General features: G+C 40.6%; 1 protein-coding gene across 4 annotated transcripts in view; it reads left to right on the forward strand.

The window, feature by feature from the left end:
* The window catches only part of VPS41 (VPS41 subunit of HOPS complex), a 222,880-nt gene that overhangs the window by 43,458 nt on the left and 163,244 nt on the right, over positions 1 to 16,178 (forward strand). For all 4 annotated transcript variants that reach the window (XM_061464684.1, XM_061464683.1, XM_061464685.1 and 1 more), the window contains 3 exons: positions 6,107 to 6,226; positions 10,646 to 10,792; positions 11,959 to 12,025. In XM_061464684.1, the coding sequence (XP_061320668.1) occupies positions 6,107 to 6,226; positions 10,646 to 10,792; positions 11,959 to 12,025 (334 nt within the window). The remainder of the gene's footprint in view (positions 1 to 6,106; positions 6,227 to 10,645; positions 10,793 to 11,958; positions 12,026 to 16,178) is intronic.

Genomic DNA, 16,178 nt, shown 5'->3' on the forward strand with positions numbered 1-16,178 from the left:
GACTATAACTGTCAATTACCACCTCCCCAGTTTTTTGAGAAGCAGTTCTTTATACCAATATAAAATGTCTGAAAAATACACTTCAGTTTCATGACCCTCTGCAGAGCATTTTGCACATGTCCAAAGTGTATAAAAGTCTTCAAAAAAATAATGTAGAGATAGAGGGGGAAACGGACTAAGTGATGTGCTTCAGGGATAGCGGTGCAGCTCCTCGGGTCTCAACACAGGTGGGTGTTTAGAAGTTGGGTGAACGGTTGTGTGATGCTGAGATTTGCCACATCTTAGAAGCTCAGCCTGACCTAAAGCTGAGTTAAGAGCATTGCTCCCTGGGGTAGCTGTTTAAATCATTGCAGACTGTTGGAAGCTTAACTCTGCTGTGCATATGTTTACACGGTTGCTTAACTAGGTATGTACTAGAGTCTTCTAAGAGCAGTTTTCCCCTCAACTGTATTATGAAATAATTAAACAATTTAGTTTGTTTACTAAACAAATGTTCAGCCTGGAGAAGGCTCTGGGGAGACCTGAGAACAATCTTCCAGCACCTAAAGGGGGCTTATAAGAAATCTGGGGAAGGACTTTTTATACAGGCATGTAGTGATCAGGACAAGGGGGAGTGGTTTAAAACTGACAGAGGCAAGATTGAGATTAGACGTTAGGAAGAAATTCTTCCCTGTGAGAGTGCTGAGGCCCTGGCACAGGGTGCCCAGAGAAGCTGTGGCTGCCCCATCCCTGGCAGTGTTCAAGGCCAGGTTGGACGGGGCTTGGAGCAACCTGCTCTAGTGGAAGGTGTCCCTGCCCGTGGACAGGCGGTTGGAACTGGATGAGCTTTAAGGTCTCTTCCAACACAAACCATTCTATGATAAAGCACTGGTTTTTAAAAGTAAAGCACTTTCATTAAGCTTGGGATAGTATCATTGACTTCTGTTTTGGTCTGGTTCTTTCACACTGTTTTTTTATTGAATGCATGTTATCTGTGCCTAGAAACAAGGCACGTACTGTGGAAATGTTGACACAATCACAGTGAGAAGCAAGAGGTATCATCCTAAATAGAGGTGCTTCCCTGTTCCTCTCCCCTTTATCTCTGCAATTAACTACAGCACCATTGATGAGATGACTTGACAGATGCTGGTAGGCCTGAAATAATACCGTATATTGTAAATAACAGGGCATTCCTGTCCAGAGTAGACAGCAGAACTTCAAAGCAAGGGAAGAAACAAATTCTATGCTATTGAAGGCCGTAACTTTCTACCCTGTAAAAAAGGGTCTAATCTTAAAAAATAACAGGGTAAATCCTAACTAAATGAGGGTGCTAAAGCTGAAAACAAGGTGTTCTTCATTTAACTGTTAGAGTGCTGTTTTTCCCAGCACATCAGCTAAGTGAATGTTATTGCAAAGTCCAAGTATCCATTATATCCACAGGGTTATAGACAGAACTAGCAAAGAGCTTCTCTGGGCACCCTGTGCCAGCACCTCACCACCCTCACAGGGAAGAGCTTCTTCCTAATGTCTAATCTCAGTCTCCCCTCTGTCAGTTTAAAGCCATTCCCCCTTGTCATCTCAGTACACGCCAATGTAGAAAGACGCCATATACACAGAAAGGACAGCAACTGCAAACAATGCATGAGCAGGAAGAGAAACAGCATTCTCAGGGTCTGCAGCTGCTCTTAGGAGTGGTGGAATCTGTGTGTTAAAGTCAAGTCTGCCAGGGAATGTCTCAGACTTTTTCCTTTCTTTTTAATTGTCTGCTTTTTAGTGTCAGCAGATGCACTTTGCTTTGTGAGTAGGTAGATGACCTTTACCTCTGAACCCTATGATATGTTCTTCATAATAACTGGTTGGACTACTCTGACAAATTATTAAATTGTCAGGATGCTGTTTGCAGCACAGTCCATTTTTAGAAAGCAGATAGTCAGCTGTTTGGCATTATGTTGGGTAGAAGAGTACCAGACAAGAAAGGCAGATTGCTTTGTAAGCTATAAAATGTCAGTCAGTAAATACTCCAAGGTCTGGTTTAAGTGAAGAAAGAGTAAATACTGTGGCTTTTTTTTTTTTCATGCATTGGATAATTTACCATAAGCAGGAAACAAACTGTAGCAGCAGGCAAGCTGCAGTGATACAGGTCTGTGATTTGCTTGCTGTAATGTATAATGCCCAGACGTATCCCATATTACTGAACAGATGAGACTTTGATGTGTAGTGATGTGCTGTTTGTTTAATAAGCAGATTACTTGGCTTACATTTCTTCTTTATTGTTCCTGCGATGTGCATTTCTTCTTTACTGCAGAAAACAAAGCATTCTCCTTGGTTCTGTTGCACACAAATTTGGTTTGTATAAAGAGGGGATGGATCATAGTCCTGTGTGCGTGTAATCTCTGTGTTTTCCAAATGTCTGCGTAGAAAACTTTTCATAGCCTGAGGTGGCAAGCAAAGAGGATCTAACTAGGTGAAATGTGTGAGACCTTGTGTCTCTTCCTCCAAGGCTGCAGGACTTGCTTTCCAAGTTGTTAATTCTGTAGTCCTTTGTGAATAGGCAACAGCTGGAATCTAGCAGTTGAGTTATTAAAAGTACAGTTTAATAAAAATCCTATGGCATTTGTTTGTATTAAACATCTCAAAATGTTTAGCTTCTCTATCCGGGAACTACAGCAGCAGCTCCTGTTTCCATGACTTGCGTCCCAGTGTTGGTGTTGTCTGCTGCTGCTTCCTTGCTTGATTTCCCTTGATTGCACATACTACCCTTACCTCCATCCACCCCCAGCTTCTTAGCCAACAGTGCTTTGTGATGGTACTTTGAAAACTCATCTTCAGTTGAAAACTTGAGGCTTACGTTATTCTCTGTCTTGTTTGAGCTCATGCAGTCCATTGGTGCTCCAAACAGAAGTGATAATTTTTTATTGCTGCTGTATTTTTTCCTAGGGATACACGATTAAACAGTAAGTCTTAGTGTAGCATTGCTGTTCTGTATTACTCCTGCATATCTGTTAATCTTGTCTGTGCCTGTAAATGTTGGTTTTACGCTGAAAACAATAAATACCTGTAGTGATTACTTGTAACCATGGCAGTAGCATTACAGAGCTTTATGTGATCTTGCCTGGCTGAGGGAAGAGGTTGGTGACACAGGTGCCAAAAACCAGGAAAGATGCCACAGGTAGGCACATCTTCACGCTAAGGCAAACAAAAAACAGGACAAGGAAAATCATTTGCCTCTTCGTTCAGAGGATTGAGAATTCCTGTACATAGTTGAAAGACGGGGATTACATGTAATTAGTGTTAATGCTAATTGCATGAGAGGCTCCATTAAATCCAAGTACTAGTCTAGTTGGTTTAGTGCATGCACTCTGAAATTGAGCTCTGTTTGGAGGAGGTTAATCTCCTGGTAGTGAAAAATAGAGAGAGGTGCATTCACAAATCCAAGAGAATTATATCCACTTGTTTTTAAAACCAGAACGTGCCCTTCACCATCTTCTTGTCTTACACATTTCAGTGTGTCATTTTTCTTAATGGTCCAGTGCACAAGCATAAACATTTAAGAAGAGTGGCAAAATAATTAGTGTACGATCAGAAGATTGCAACGTACTATGAAGGAGCGCGAAGTCAAAGTTTGTTTTATTTTAGCTGTGCTATGTTGTGGAACATGCAAGAGTTGCTAGAAGTATGTTCTAAGCCCTGCTGTATTGTATCAAAGGACTAGAAAGACCAGAGCAAATCATAAAGGGGTAAATATAAGCTGTATTGCAGAGAATGAAAGGAAGTGATTTTTGTGGCTGCTGTTGAAATATAAGTACTGTGAATGCTGACTGCCAAAATACGGGATTTATGAGAAGTAAAGTCCTAAAATATTTTTTCCCCTACCAAAAAGGGAGGTGGTAGGAGGAGCCCTTCCAGAAACTGTGGGTTTTTATTATGTGTGGACATTCTCTTGAAGTTTTAAATGGTTTTCTGGTGCAATAAACATTTCAATGTGAAGACAGAAAGGAATTCTAAGAAATAAATTAGGCTGCTTATTTTGAGAGAGATGGATAGCAGTTCCAAAACACATAGCAAAGTTCTGGGTTCAGTAATTCAGTTTCCAGGTGTCATTGCTCTAAGAAATAAGAGGTAAATCACATTGTGCATATCAATAAAATGCAGATAATTGCATGGCAGATAAATTAGTAAAGCATATTTTGAGTGTCCTTTGACTTCAGTGTTGGACCTGTTACATTTGCTGATAGGAAATGAAATTCGGGATGCTGCAGTAATCCAGATTCACTTCCCATCTTTATTACGGGCAGTATCAGACTGTTGTCTTCTACTGCCTTGGTCCAAGAATTGAATTAAGCGCATGCTTACAGCTGAGCATAGACTGAAGCAGGATTTTTTCTCATTTCCTTGTCTCCTCACCAGTTCTTTCTCAGGTCATTTGTTTTCTTTGCAGTTTCTCACTCAAGTAGAGTGAGAAGTGAGAAAGCATGGTCCACAAACCAGGAACAGTAACAGAATAGCTGCAAGTGTCATTCTGAACTCACTCTGGGTCTTGTGTGTAGTAAGCGAACTTAAATAATGATTCAGTCACAAGAAGAAAAGATTGAAAGTTCAGTTAATATAATTGACATCAGCCAGTTTCAGCCTTTCATGTCATCCGCATCAGTTTTCTCAAGTCTTGTCCAGTAAGTCCAGATGAAAATACAGTGTATTTTACTGCTGTCCATTGGGTGCTAGTGAAAGAAGCATCCAAGTGGCCGAACTAGGAAAAAAAAAATAAAGTTTGGATCAGCACAGCACTTTGTTTCTAATGACATCCTCAGTTTCTGAGTGGAGCTGATTTGGTCTGAGGGCTTCTCAGCCTGTGTTTCCTGTCCACCTACCAGCCTGCTAGTGGAAATGCCTCTTGCCCTGCCTTATGTGCATAGATGTTACCCTTGCTTTCAGTCTCTTGCCTTGGTTGCTGTAAAAGATCTATTCAGTAGCCTTTTCATAGGTGGAAATGTGAGCTATGTGAAGGACACGGTTATTTTGGGCAGGGTTTAAGTGGCTAGATGGGCTTCAGTGTGAAGTTTGATGTTTGCAGTGCACTTTAGGCAAAACTTTCTGATAGATTATGATAGGTAGTGAGGCTTTTAAACTTTTGGGGAAAATACTTGTCTTCTGGTGCCATCTTGTGGCTTTAGGAGAGAGAGGCAGTCTGTAATTGCTGTTAAAAATCTCGTACTTGGTTGAGAGGTATTACTTTAGACAGCCAGTGTCTTATCATTTGACACATTTATTCATATACAGGTGGCAGGAAACCATGTATAAAATAGGCATGTCTGGCTGGAACTTAGATGGGAAATACTAGTAACACAGGTACTTGACTTATGTTTTATTGTGGTGAAAGTCCTTGCAGGTTTTACATCTCTCAGTGGTCATGGTGCACTTGTGTGAGCTTGGGTTCAGGTTGTGCATGTGCCTGTGCAGGGGCGTACTCATGCAAAGCACTGGTACTTTAGATTATGATCTTTATAGGCGCTTCAGTTTCTTACTTGGGTATCCCCATGAGCAATGCACTTTGCATCACTTAAAAGTGATTCCATGTTATAATCCTACTAAATAATTTCCTGAAGCCATACAGGAACTGGTAAAAGAGGTGGGCTTTTGAGCAAACTGTCTGCATGTAGCTGGGTTTTCCTTTGCTGCTGCAAAGCATTTCATAACATCTCCTATGCATTTAGATACTCTAAAATAACTTCCTTATTTGCAGAACGCGGGATTCCCAATCGTACAAGCTTTGCAGTCAGCAGCACTTGTGGTACAGTGCAGTTTGCATGTGTGGGACTAACACATGCCATCTCTAGAGCCCTGTGGAAGGCCATATATCTTTAAAATAGAAATAATTATACTTTCTGTTCTTCAGAGAAGCTTGATGGAAGGTCTGCTTGTTAAAATTAGCACTGAAGTAGGTTGAATTCTGTAGTATGCAAGATTCTCAATGGCTCTGTAGTATATGAAAATGTTTGACTGTATTTGCTTTTGTTTTGTGATGGGTGTGTATTTTTTATTCACCTTGAATCCAAGAAGAGTAAGGGATAATGAAGCAAAAATTACAGCACTGTGTCACAAAAGTATTTCTTGTTGCACTTCCTTCTAGTTGCTGTTATATGAGAGAGGCTGGATGAATAGATGGAAGCCTTCGGTTTTACATGAAGGGGAAGGAAATATAAGAAATGTAAAATGGAGAGGACACTTGATTGCTTGGGCCAATAATATGGTAAGTATTTGTCACCTCAGTTAAATGAACAAAAATACCACTGTATTTCAATGTTTATTGCCAAAATACTCCATGGAAAAATGGTGCATTTGAAGAACACAGTATAAAAAATCATTATAAAAAATATAGAGTTTTAGATCCCATTTCTTCATAAACATTTCTTCTGGTCTTTCCTGTGGGCTAGGCAGTGTCCTCCACGTGATTGCCACTTCTGAAGAAATTAGGAAAAGTAGCTCTGCACATCGCTGTTTGGGATGGTCACTACTGTGCACTCTTGTAGAGTTTTGACCAGTGCAATTAATTGAAGTGACCTATCTGAAGAAGGAATGCCAATTTATTTCTTTATATACATAACAGAACATCTCTACCCCCTTGTAAAAAAAACTAAACCTGTCTGGATTTTGTAATTTGTACTGAAGTGACAGTGGGTAGGCCACTAGGAAAGGCGAGACTTAGGAAAAATAGGCCCTTTTTGCTCTAAGTGTAATTCGGATTTTAAAGGGAACCATTGCTTTGATGCTGAGCGTTGCATTTCATCTATCACTGTATCTCTAATTGATGGGTCAAGGTCTATATTTTAAAGCTCAGCTGTGAGGGATATGTTTTAAAGTGTGTATCATGTCTAAATTCCAAATTCTTACTTTAAAATGTGGTAAAAGTACTTCTGAAACACTTCATAGAATCATAGAATAGAATCATAGAATAGTTAGGATTGGAAAGGACCTTAAGATCATCTAGTTCCAACCCCCCTGCCATGGGCAGGGACACCTTACACTAAATAATATCACCCAAGGCCTCGTCCATCCTATTCTTGAACACTGCCAGGGATGGAGCATTGACAGCCTCCCTGGGCAACCTATTCCAGTGCCTTACCACCCTAACGGGAAAAAACTTCTCCCTTATATCCAATCTAAACTTCCCCTGTTTAAGTTTTAACCCGTTACCCCTTGTCCTGTCATTGCAGTCCCTAATGAAGAGTCCCTCCCCAGCATCCCTATAGGCCCCTTCAGATACTGGAAGGCTGCTCTGAGGTCTCCACGCAGCCTTCTCTTCTCCAGGCTGAACAGCCCCAACTTCCTCAGCCTGTCTTCATATAGGAGGTGCTCCAGTCCCCTGATCATCCTCGTGGCCCTTCTCTGGACTTGTTCCAACAGTTCCATGTCCTTTTTATGTTGAGGACACCAGAACTGCACACAATACTCCAAGTGAGGTCTCGCGAGAGCAGAGTAGAGGGGCAGGATCACCTCCTTCGACCTGCTGGTCACGCTCCTTTTGATGCAGCCCAGGATACGGTTGGCTTTCTGGGCTGCAAGCGCACACTGCAGCTGGCTCATGTTCATTTTCTCATCGACCAACACCCCCAAGTCCTTCTCCATAGGGCTGCTCTGAATCTCTTCTCTGCCCAACCTGTAGCTGTGCCTGGGATTGCTCCGACCCAGCTGTAGGACCTTGCACTTGGCATGGTTAAACTTCATGAGGTTGGCATCAGCCCACCTCACAAGTGTGTTGAGGTCCCTCTGGATGGCATTCCTTAACTCCAGGGTATCAACCGAACCACACACCTTGGTGTCATCGGCAAACTTGCTGAGGGCGCACTCAATCCCACTGTCCATGTCAGCGATGAAGATGTTAAACAAGACCGGTCCCAACACCGATCCCTGAGGGACACCACTCGTTACTGGTCTCCAGCTGGACATTGAGCCATTGACCACAACTCTGTGTGCAGCCATCCAGCCAGTTCTTTATCCACCGAGTGGTCCATCCATCAAATTGATGGCGCTCCAATTTAGAGACAAGGATGTCGTGTGGGACAGTGTCGAACGCTTTGCACAAGTCCTGATAGATGACATCAACTGCTCTACCCCTGTCCATCAGTTCTGTAGCCCCATCATAGAAGGCCACCAAATTGGTCAGGCAGGATTTCCCCTTAGTGAAGCCATGCTGGCTGTCACCCAGCACCTTGTTGATTTTCATGTGCTTTAGCATGCCATCCAGGAGAATCTGCTCCAAGATTTTGCCAGGCACAGAGGTGAGACTGACTGGTCTGTAATTGCCCAGGTCATCCATTTTCCCCTTCTTGAAAATGGGGGTTATATTTCCCTTTTTCCAGTCGTCAGGAACTTCACCTGACTGCCATGATTTGTTCCTTCCCTTGTTTTTCCCTCCTGAAGGGAAGCGTTTATTAAAATATTTCAAAGCCATTGTTCTTTTATTCCTTTCAAAGCCAGTTTGATATGAATTGTTAGAGGTGGACTTGTGTTTATGTGCTCCCCTTTAATAACTGCATTAGAATTGAAACTTCAGTGAGTGCTTGGTCGACATAACATTATCCTTTTTGAAGGTTTTGTTCTTTTCAGAGCTATACAATTAAAATATATATTCTAGGTGAATCTGCTGGGAGCGGATAGGACAGTTGAGGAGAGCTATCCCTAGAGATAACACAGAATACTAATAAAATGTTGAGAGCCATCTGTCAGAGACAAAAAGCCATGGTCAGGGCCTATCTTTCAATGAAAAATGAAATGACACTTGCCCTCCAAAAGATTAATATATTTGGTTACTGGCCTTTCCCTTCCCCCTTTACTTTTTTAAACATTCCTACATCCTCTAGCAAGGTTTTGTGTTCCATTTCTTTTCTTTCAAATCTTTTGTAGCCTTGCTGCTTGCTGTCTGTATGTAGCTGCCTGGTTTTTATTTTTTAATCCCTTTGTTTGTTTGCTTTTTTGGCATGCTTTATGCTTTTTAGACATTGGCTATTAGGAGGTTATATAGGCAAGGTCTAATTCTGCTTGTCAGATGCTGTGTTTGCTGCTGTCCCCTCTTCCTTGTCCATGGCCAAAAGTGTAAGTTTCACAAATGGAGACACCTGAGGTCCAAAGCTTCAGAGGTATTTGGCTGCATAACTCCTTGTTTAACAGGTTTCAGACACCTTAATGATAGGAAGTTGATTCTGGAAGTCCTTTTGCTTCATGATGCAGATGGCATGTTTACAACCATAGAGGTTCCTATGCTATTGGTTTGAAAAGCTAGTCTACCTCATATAAGATTTGCTGCCTTGTAGGAAAGCAAGTTGTGATATGGGTCACTTTTATCTGAAAATCATCCTTGAAGACAAAGTGGCAAGATTATTAAAAGACAGCTTTATGAAAATGCAGTTCAAGCAAGACTGCAAAATTTTATCAGATGAGCTTAGACAACACAAAGCATTAAGCTCCTTGTTTATGTTACCCAGGGACCTGGGCAGATGCTGTGTGCAAGTTTTACCTGAAACATTGGTGGCTGTTAACCAAAGAGATGCCAGTAGGAGCATGTTGCATGCTCACAGTTCTTCAGTGGCAAAGATCACTGGAAAAAGGAAAAACAGCCCACCCCCATGCTGATTTCTAGCCTTGTGACTTAAAAAAGTCATGGCTTAGACCGCGACTCTCATGTTTAGACTCTTTGACTCAGCAACAGTTGAATCTGTACAGCTGGGAACATAGAAATTCACAGTGGGGGGGAACAGAAACAGACAAGAGAATCTTTTAAATCTGTTTTGTTACTAGGGAAATCCTAACATGGAATGGCATCCTGGACTCTGACCTTTAAAGGTCCTTTCTATCCCCATTTCTGTGATCATTAGAGTTGTTCTTTAAGCTCAATGAGCAGAAAAGAAATACCTACTAAAAGGCTTTGTTTTATTTTGGGGACTTTTGTTTCTAAATCACTAAGAACAAGTCATTACTTAACATGAAATTAATCTCCATTTTGCTATTGCAGAGGCTATAGCTCACCTTGTCTAAATGGCATAGAAAAATCTCATTAATGGCTCCTTTTTTTTACCCTCTCTCTCTCAAATGACTTTAATCTTCCTTTCTTTAAACTTTCTGTTCTGCTAGTTTAGGAGTTTCCCCAAGGAGGCAGGAAAAAATCACAGGATGCAAACCCAAGCATCATTTAAATAAGCTAGTTTTTCTGTTTTAATGTAAGAATAGAAATGTATTTCTAGAGAAATACAGATTGGCTTCACTTATCTTGATGAGTTGTTGCTTCACATCTTTTTGTTTTTCCAAGGTGGAAGTTTCTGCTTCTTTACAGGGGCTGTTGTGGAAGACCTGGGATTTTTTTCATTTCTCCAATTGTAGCACCAGCCCAACAAGCTGACCTTGTTCATGACTGGAGTTGCTCATCTGCCACTCATTCATTTATTATATCTTTGCATTTAGCATATGAATTTAAGATATCTGACTTACTTTCATCACTTTGTTCTTCTGTCACCTCCTGGGTTAGATGGGTCTTTGTATCCACAGCTTTTTCTTTTGGGACTCTCAGCCCTACCCTGAAATTTATGCCATAAACTGCTATGATTGCTTTAATAGTATAGGATGTCATATAAAGTTTGTCATGCTGAATGAAGTTCTCTTGTATTTAAACTTTCAGGGTGTGAAGATACTTGACATGATCTCCAAGCAAAGAATTACCAATGTGCCTCGAGATGACATAAGCCTTCGCCCAGATATGTATCCCTGCAGCCTTTGCTGGAAGGATAATTTAACGCTGATTATTGGCTGGGGAAATTCAGTAAAGGTGCAATTACCTGTCTTTGTAATAAATGCTTGCTGTTATCACAGAGAAACAGAGGATTATTTCTGAAAAGCAAAGACAATCGAAAAAAATAGAATTTGGTTTGACTACAGTGTGCAGAGCTCCTGCTGCCATAGAAATGTCATTGGACTGACCCTCATGAGGAGAAGGAGTGATAGACACCCAGCGGTCAGACAGATCTCTGTGTGTGAGCAGGCAGTGAATGTAATCCTTAGGGACACTTCTCTGTGCCTTGGAGAGATTGCCTCTTTTGAAAGCTCTTAGTGGGCTGTTGAATTAATTTCTTTTGATTAGCATTAAGGAAGAACAGCTTCCCACAAGGTGTTTTTGGAGGGGGTTGTTTTGGGGGCTGTGGAGGTTGTGACTGCTAAAACAGCCACATGATTTGGGTCAACCATGGTACAGAAAGGGGTAGGGGGCCAGGCTGCTTGGGGTTTTTTTCTGCTTTCAGCACAGAACTGGCATTACCAGCTTGCGCATTGCAGACTACTGACTATTATTTGTTCAGACCAGCTCCTGACATGAGTTTGTTAGAAACCTGTTAGCTGTTTTCTAATAACAGCGTACTACATCACTGCACAGTGGGAAATTAAAAGTGCTCAGTAGGAGTAAATGGAAAGGGAGGGTAAAGTGAGGTAGGTGAAGTGTAAAAAGCTTTTGGAGCATTCAGCTTAAGAGTTTGAGAAGGTTTGCCTTAAGTTTGGCATCTGTCTGCCTTGTATTGTGTGTGCTTCACAATGTTTGGGGATTGGCATTTCTTTGTATGTACACACTCTCCTCCTGTTACTGGGAGTTTCAATAGCATATTGTTACTGCCATTGTAAGGTAATGAGACACAAGGTGTGAGATGATAGCAAAACCAAAATCAAATATATGCTACTATGAAGAAATCACAGTGGGCTGCTGTTTTCAGATTTCTCTGACGTGGTCCATCAGAGTGGACCAACAGAGGCCAGCTGTGGACTACAGCTGCAACCTTCATGTCTGATTTTCTTCTTCAGTGATGCATTGTCACTGTTGTACAGCTGGTGCTTTTCAAAATACAGAGATGTCTGAGAATTCACAGAAACTCTTTATTGAGGCAAAGTTAGTATCATTTTAGGAATTAGACTTTGTTCATCATAATGATCCAAATCTGTATTTCCTAGATTTGCTCAGTGAAAGAACGGCATGCCAGTGAAATGCGTGACCTTCCAAACCGCTATGTGGAAATAGGTATGATTGTATCAATGTGCTCTTTTTCAAAATTATATAAGCTTTAAAGGTCTGTTCTCACATTCTAGCCTGAAAAGCTGTTACAGTTCAGAGGCAATGTGTATTTGTAACATAAATGTCTCCTCATTTTTAGTTGATGAGGTTGTCATAATGTCCTCCTGCATTGTGAGGTTTCTGTTATTATTTATTTGTGGAGTCTTAAATTCCGTGATCATCTAAAGCCAGAGATCCTTGTATTGAGCAGTGGATGTCTTAACTTACCCTTCACAGAGATTCCTGCGGAGAGTTTGGTTTTCATCTTGGTTAAATGACGATCAGTGTGGTAGTAAGCAGAAAATAGATGCTACTTTATTTGATTATGTGTTGTTTGACTACACTGCTTATAATGTTTTTTTTCTCTTTTTTTTTTAACATCTCTGCTATAGTGCTGGAAAATTGATTTGAATTCCTTCTCATTGTCTTTTATGCTTCTGCATTTTATGTTCTCCTTCACTTTCTCCAGCTTGGGTAACATGAATAAACTTGTGCTAATTAATGGAAAAGGTCTTGACAAAACATGTATTAAAGCACAAAGTGGAATTTAAAGGAAATTTGGAGGGGAAGAGAGACACAACTGAAAGGAAATACCTATGAAGAGGTAGTGCTAGGAAGATGAACAGGTCCTCTGAGACTCTGCAGACCAGAGCAGACAACAGTCTGTAAAGTTTGGTGCTTCCTTGTCTTGGCCCTAATGACATGAGATTGTAGACAAAGACTGTTTAGGCAAGATCCCGATTCATGTCAGGTTAGTCTGGTGCATGGCATAGCTGTATACTCTTATTTCAGCAAAGAACTGTCTTAAAATAGCTTCTGAAAATCATCTGGGGGACTTGTTGAATTCTGTAGGAACTCAGGGTAGTGAGAGATGGTGGCATGCCTGACAGTTAACTGAGACCTGAGCTGCTTGCTGTTTAAGATAGCATAGTCCCAGTAGAATACTTAGCTGTGGAATTCTATGATATTTGAGATATTTTTGTAAAGTAGAGGTTCAGTCTTGAGTTTTAGCCTCAGATCTTTTCTGTACTTTTAAGTAGCTTTTAGAAAATAATTAAATGGAGATGTTTAATGACAAGAGAACAGAGGCAACTTCTACTTCAGCTGTAATGTGTCTGTGTGGAGGGAGCTAGTCTTGTGTGACTGTCTATTGGAACTTCATTTAAATAAGAAGTAAAAAGCTTCCCTCAGATATTCAGGTGTGGACCTGAAGGTCAGAGATTTTTGTGGAAGTAACTTTCATCTTACAACTTTTAGCCTAAATTCTTCTCTGTGTTCTTGACGGCTGGTGATTTATCTCACTTAACCTGTTAACCACGTGCTTCAGGTTTTTCTTTCTGGTTTCAGGTCAAAGCACTGAAACAGCTCTGCCAAATGCACTCGTTGGAATGTAGGTATTAGGTTGGGAGGGAAGAGAGATGCACGTTATTTGTTCAAGTCTCAAGATAGATTTCAGTAGCATTTGATGCAGTCACATAGAAGGTCTTCTTGAGAGCTGTGTGTCATGCCATAGCATCTATTTCAAACTTATTTCAACTTTTCAAAGGCATAGCAGGAAAGGCTGGTATTATTAATGAGCAGGCCAGCAACCAGTGTAGTTTTTTGTGAGACCATTAATATCTTAAGTGGATGCAAAAGCTGAAACACTTTATTAATGTAAAGAATTTACACAAGGCAAGAATAGCCTTCAGTGGCAGAATGGCTGAATATCATTCAGATGTTTTGACTCATAACATCTTGGCAACATATTGATGAAAAATGAGACTTATAACATAACTTGTGTCGTGGTTTTGGGTGTTTTTCCTCCCTGCTTGTACAATTTTGCACCTGGCCTGAAAACCAGAAGTGGAATAGTAGACTTAATAGTCTCTTGTCTGCTCACCACAGTAATACATATGAAGTCTAGGATAATACAGTGTTTTCTCATGTCTTAACAGTATCAGATTTATGCTCTTTTAGAGCCATTCTACGGGCCTGAAAGTGCCACAGTAGTATCATAGTAAACTGTGATGGCATTAGTAGATCATAAATGTTTCCTCAGTGGTTTGCAGCTCAGTGAATAAGGAAACAGACTATTTCCTGCATTGCAAGTCAGGTATATAGGAACCTGTGTAACCACGTCCTCCTCATCTTCTGATTCTTTCTTGACACCTAGCTATACTTACTCTTAGACAGGAAATAAATACAGTGTCTACTGTGATGCTTAGTCTGACAGCCCATAACGTGGGAAAGTGGCACCACTGCTAGCAGTTTGATTTTAAAGAAGATAATGCTGTGATTACCTATAAGGGAAATCAGGTGAATTACACAGGTTTCATGCACGGGGATCCACGTGGCATTGCTAATTTTATTTACATCCTTCAATATATTGATGGTGTTTTTCTTCAGTAATCTTTTCTGTTGTCTCTGGTTATATGTTACAGTTCGTTGGCTCTGTGGGTCTTCATTCAGTGTTGAAGATAAACTACAGTGAAATGTTTCCATGTAGGTTTAAATGTATGTTAGCTGAGCAGATCCTATCAGTTTAGCTCTTTCAGCTACTGCTGTGAACTTAGTGTATTGATTAGAAAGTATTGGTATTGAATTACAGGCTTAACAAGGACTAAATGCCATTGTGATCCTTCTTAAAGAGTGCTTGACCTCTGTGCTCGCTCATGATGCGTTTACAAAAGCTGTAATGCTGGACAGCTTCTGGTCAGAACTAGGAACCCTTCCTCAACTGGAGCCCATGAGAAAGCTAATTAGCACTTTGCAGTTAATACGATGCCTTTTCAAAGTGAAAGGGGACATCTCATCTTCAATGTCCTTGTCGGGTAGCTTGGGATTCTATATACTTCTGTGGAGAAGTGCTTTATCTCTGCCTCAGTTACTCACGTTGTTAATGATAGCAGAAAATAGATTAATACTGAAGTCAATTAAAAACTTTAAGTCAATTACAGACTTCCTATTACGTTTATTTTAGCCCAAATTTTGTCTGAGGAAGCTCAGCTTAATTCCAGGTACCAACCAGCCAGCAGTGCCTCATGAGCACTTGGCTTCCCTCTGCATACCCCAGGTTCCCCACGAAACAGAACTCTGGCTTAAAAATGACATGATCTGTGGATGTGCTTGTAACAGAACATCTGTATGTTTCGTGAGGGAATTGTTATATAACTGCATGGCAGGTTACCACCAAACATTGAGATTTGCACATTTATATCTGAAAAGAAAACATGGGAATATTTTTTGGTTTTGCTTTTCCAGTGAGATACCGGGATCTACCATACCAGCATCTTTACACAGAGTTTAAAGCTTAATTAATGAATGTGATGAGCAGGAAATCACCTGTGACTGAAGGCCATCAACTTTGTATGCTGATTTATGCAAACATTTCATTGGAGCAAGCCTGCTACACTCTGAGAAGCCGAAAAAAGAAGAAAAAACCCAACCCCTTTACAGAGCTGATTCCACTTAGACTTGCGCTCATCTTGGTTTGCCACAGGCCAAATCAATCATTTATAAATATGTTGATTAAAATTACTCCAGACTGTCAGACTCCCGAATATTTTCCCTGTTGGTTAATGAAGGTTTCTGACTTCACTGTGTAGTGGAAGAAAGAGTATTTTCAGGAAATCAACTTTGAAGCTCTGGAACTTAAGTTCCTGACTTCCCAGTTGTCATCAAGGTTTCCACGAGATTTCCTTAAAGGTTGTGTTTGTCTGTAACTAGAGTTGCACAGGGAATTGCTGTATTTCTAACGATGATTTTTATTGCTGTTTGAGATGGAATAGGGGTAAGATGATTTCAGCACCATGGTGGCACTTCTATAACTCACAACCTGACTGCACATAAACCAGCAAATTGTAACACTGCTTACAGTAGAAAAAGCATTTCTGTACTTGAATTGAAAGTGCAGACCCCACCAGATGGATGATCACTGCCATGGTGAGGTGGTGGTTGCTTTTAAGCCGAGGTGGGGTTTTTTGTTCAGTGATTATATTCAATTAATAATATCATTTTCATTGCCTTACTTTGCTTTAATGAAAAAGCTCATGCTTTGTTCTGTGTCATTCAAAGTTATATGTAGAATGATTAATGGTTGCTACATTTTCTCTGAAACTTTTCTGAACCTTCAGCACTT

Source organism: Pezoporus flaviventris, unplaced genomic scaffold, assembly GCF_033815535.1.
Source record: "Pezoporus flaviventris isolate CSIRO_AGI_PZ_B2104156 unplaced genomic scaffold, CSIRO_AGI_Pfla_v1 ptg000037l, whole genome shotgun sequence".
Taxonomy (NCBI): Eukaryota; Metazoa; Chordata; class Aves; order Psittaciformes; family Psittacidae; genus Pezoporus; species Pezoporus flaviventris.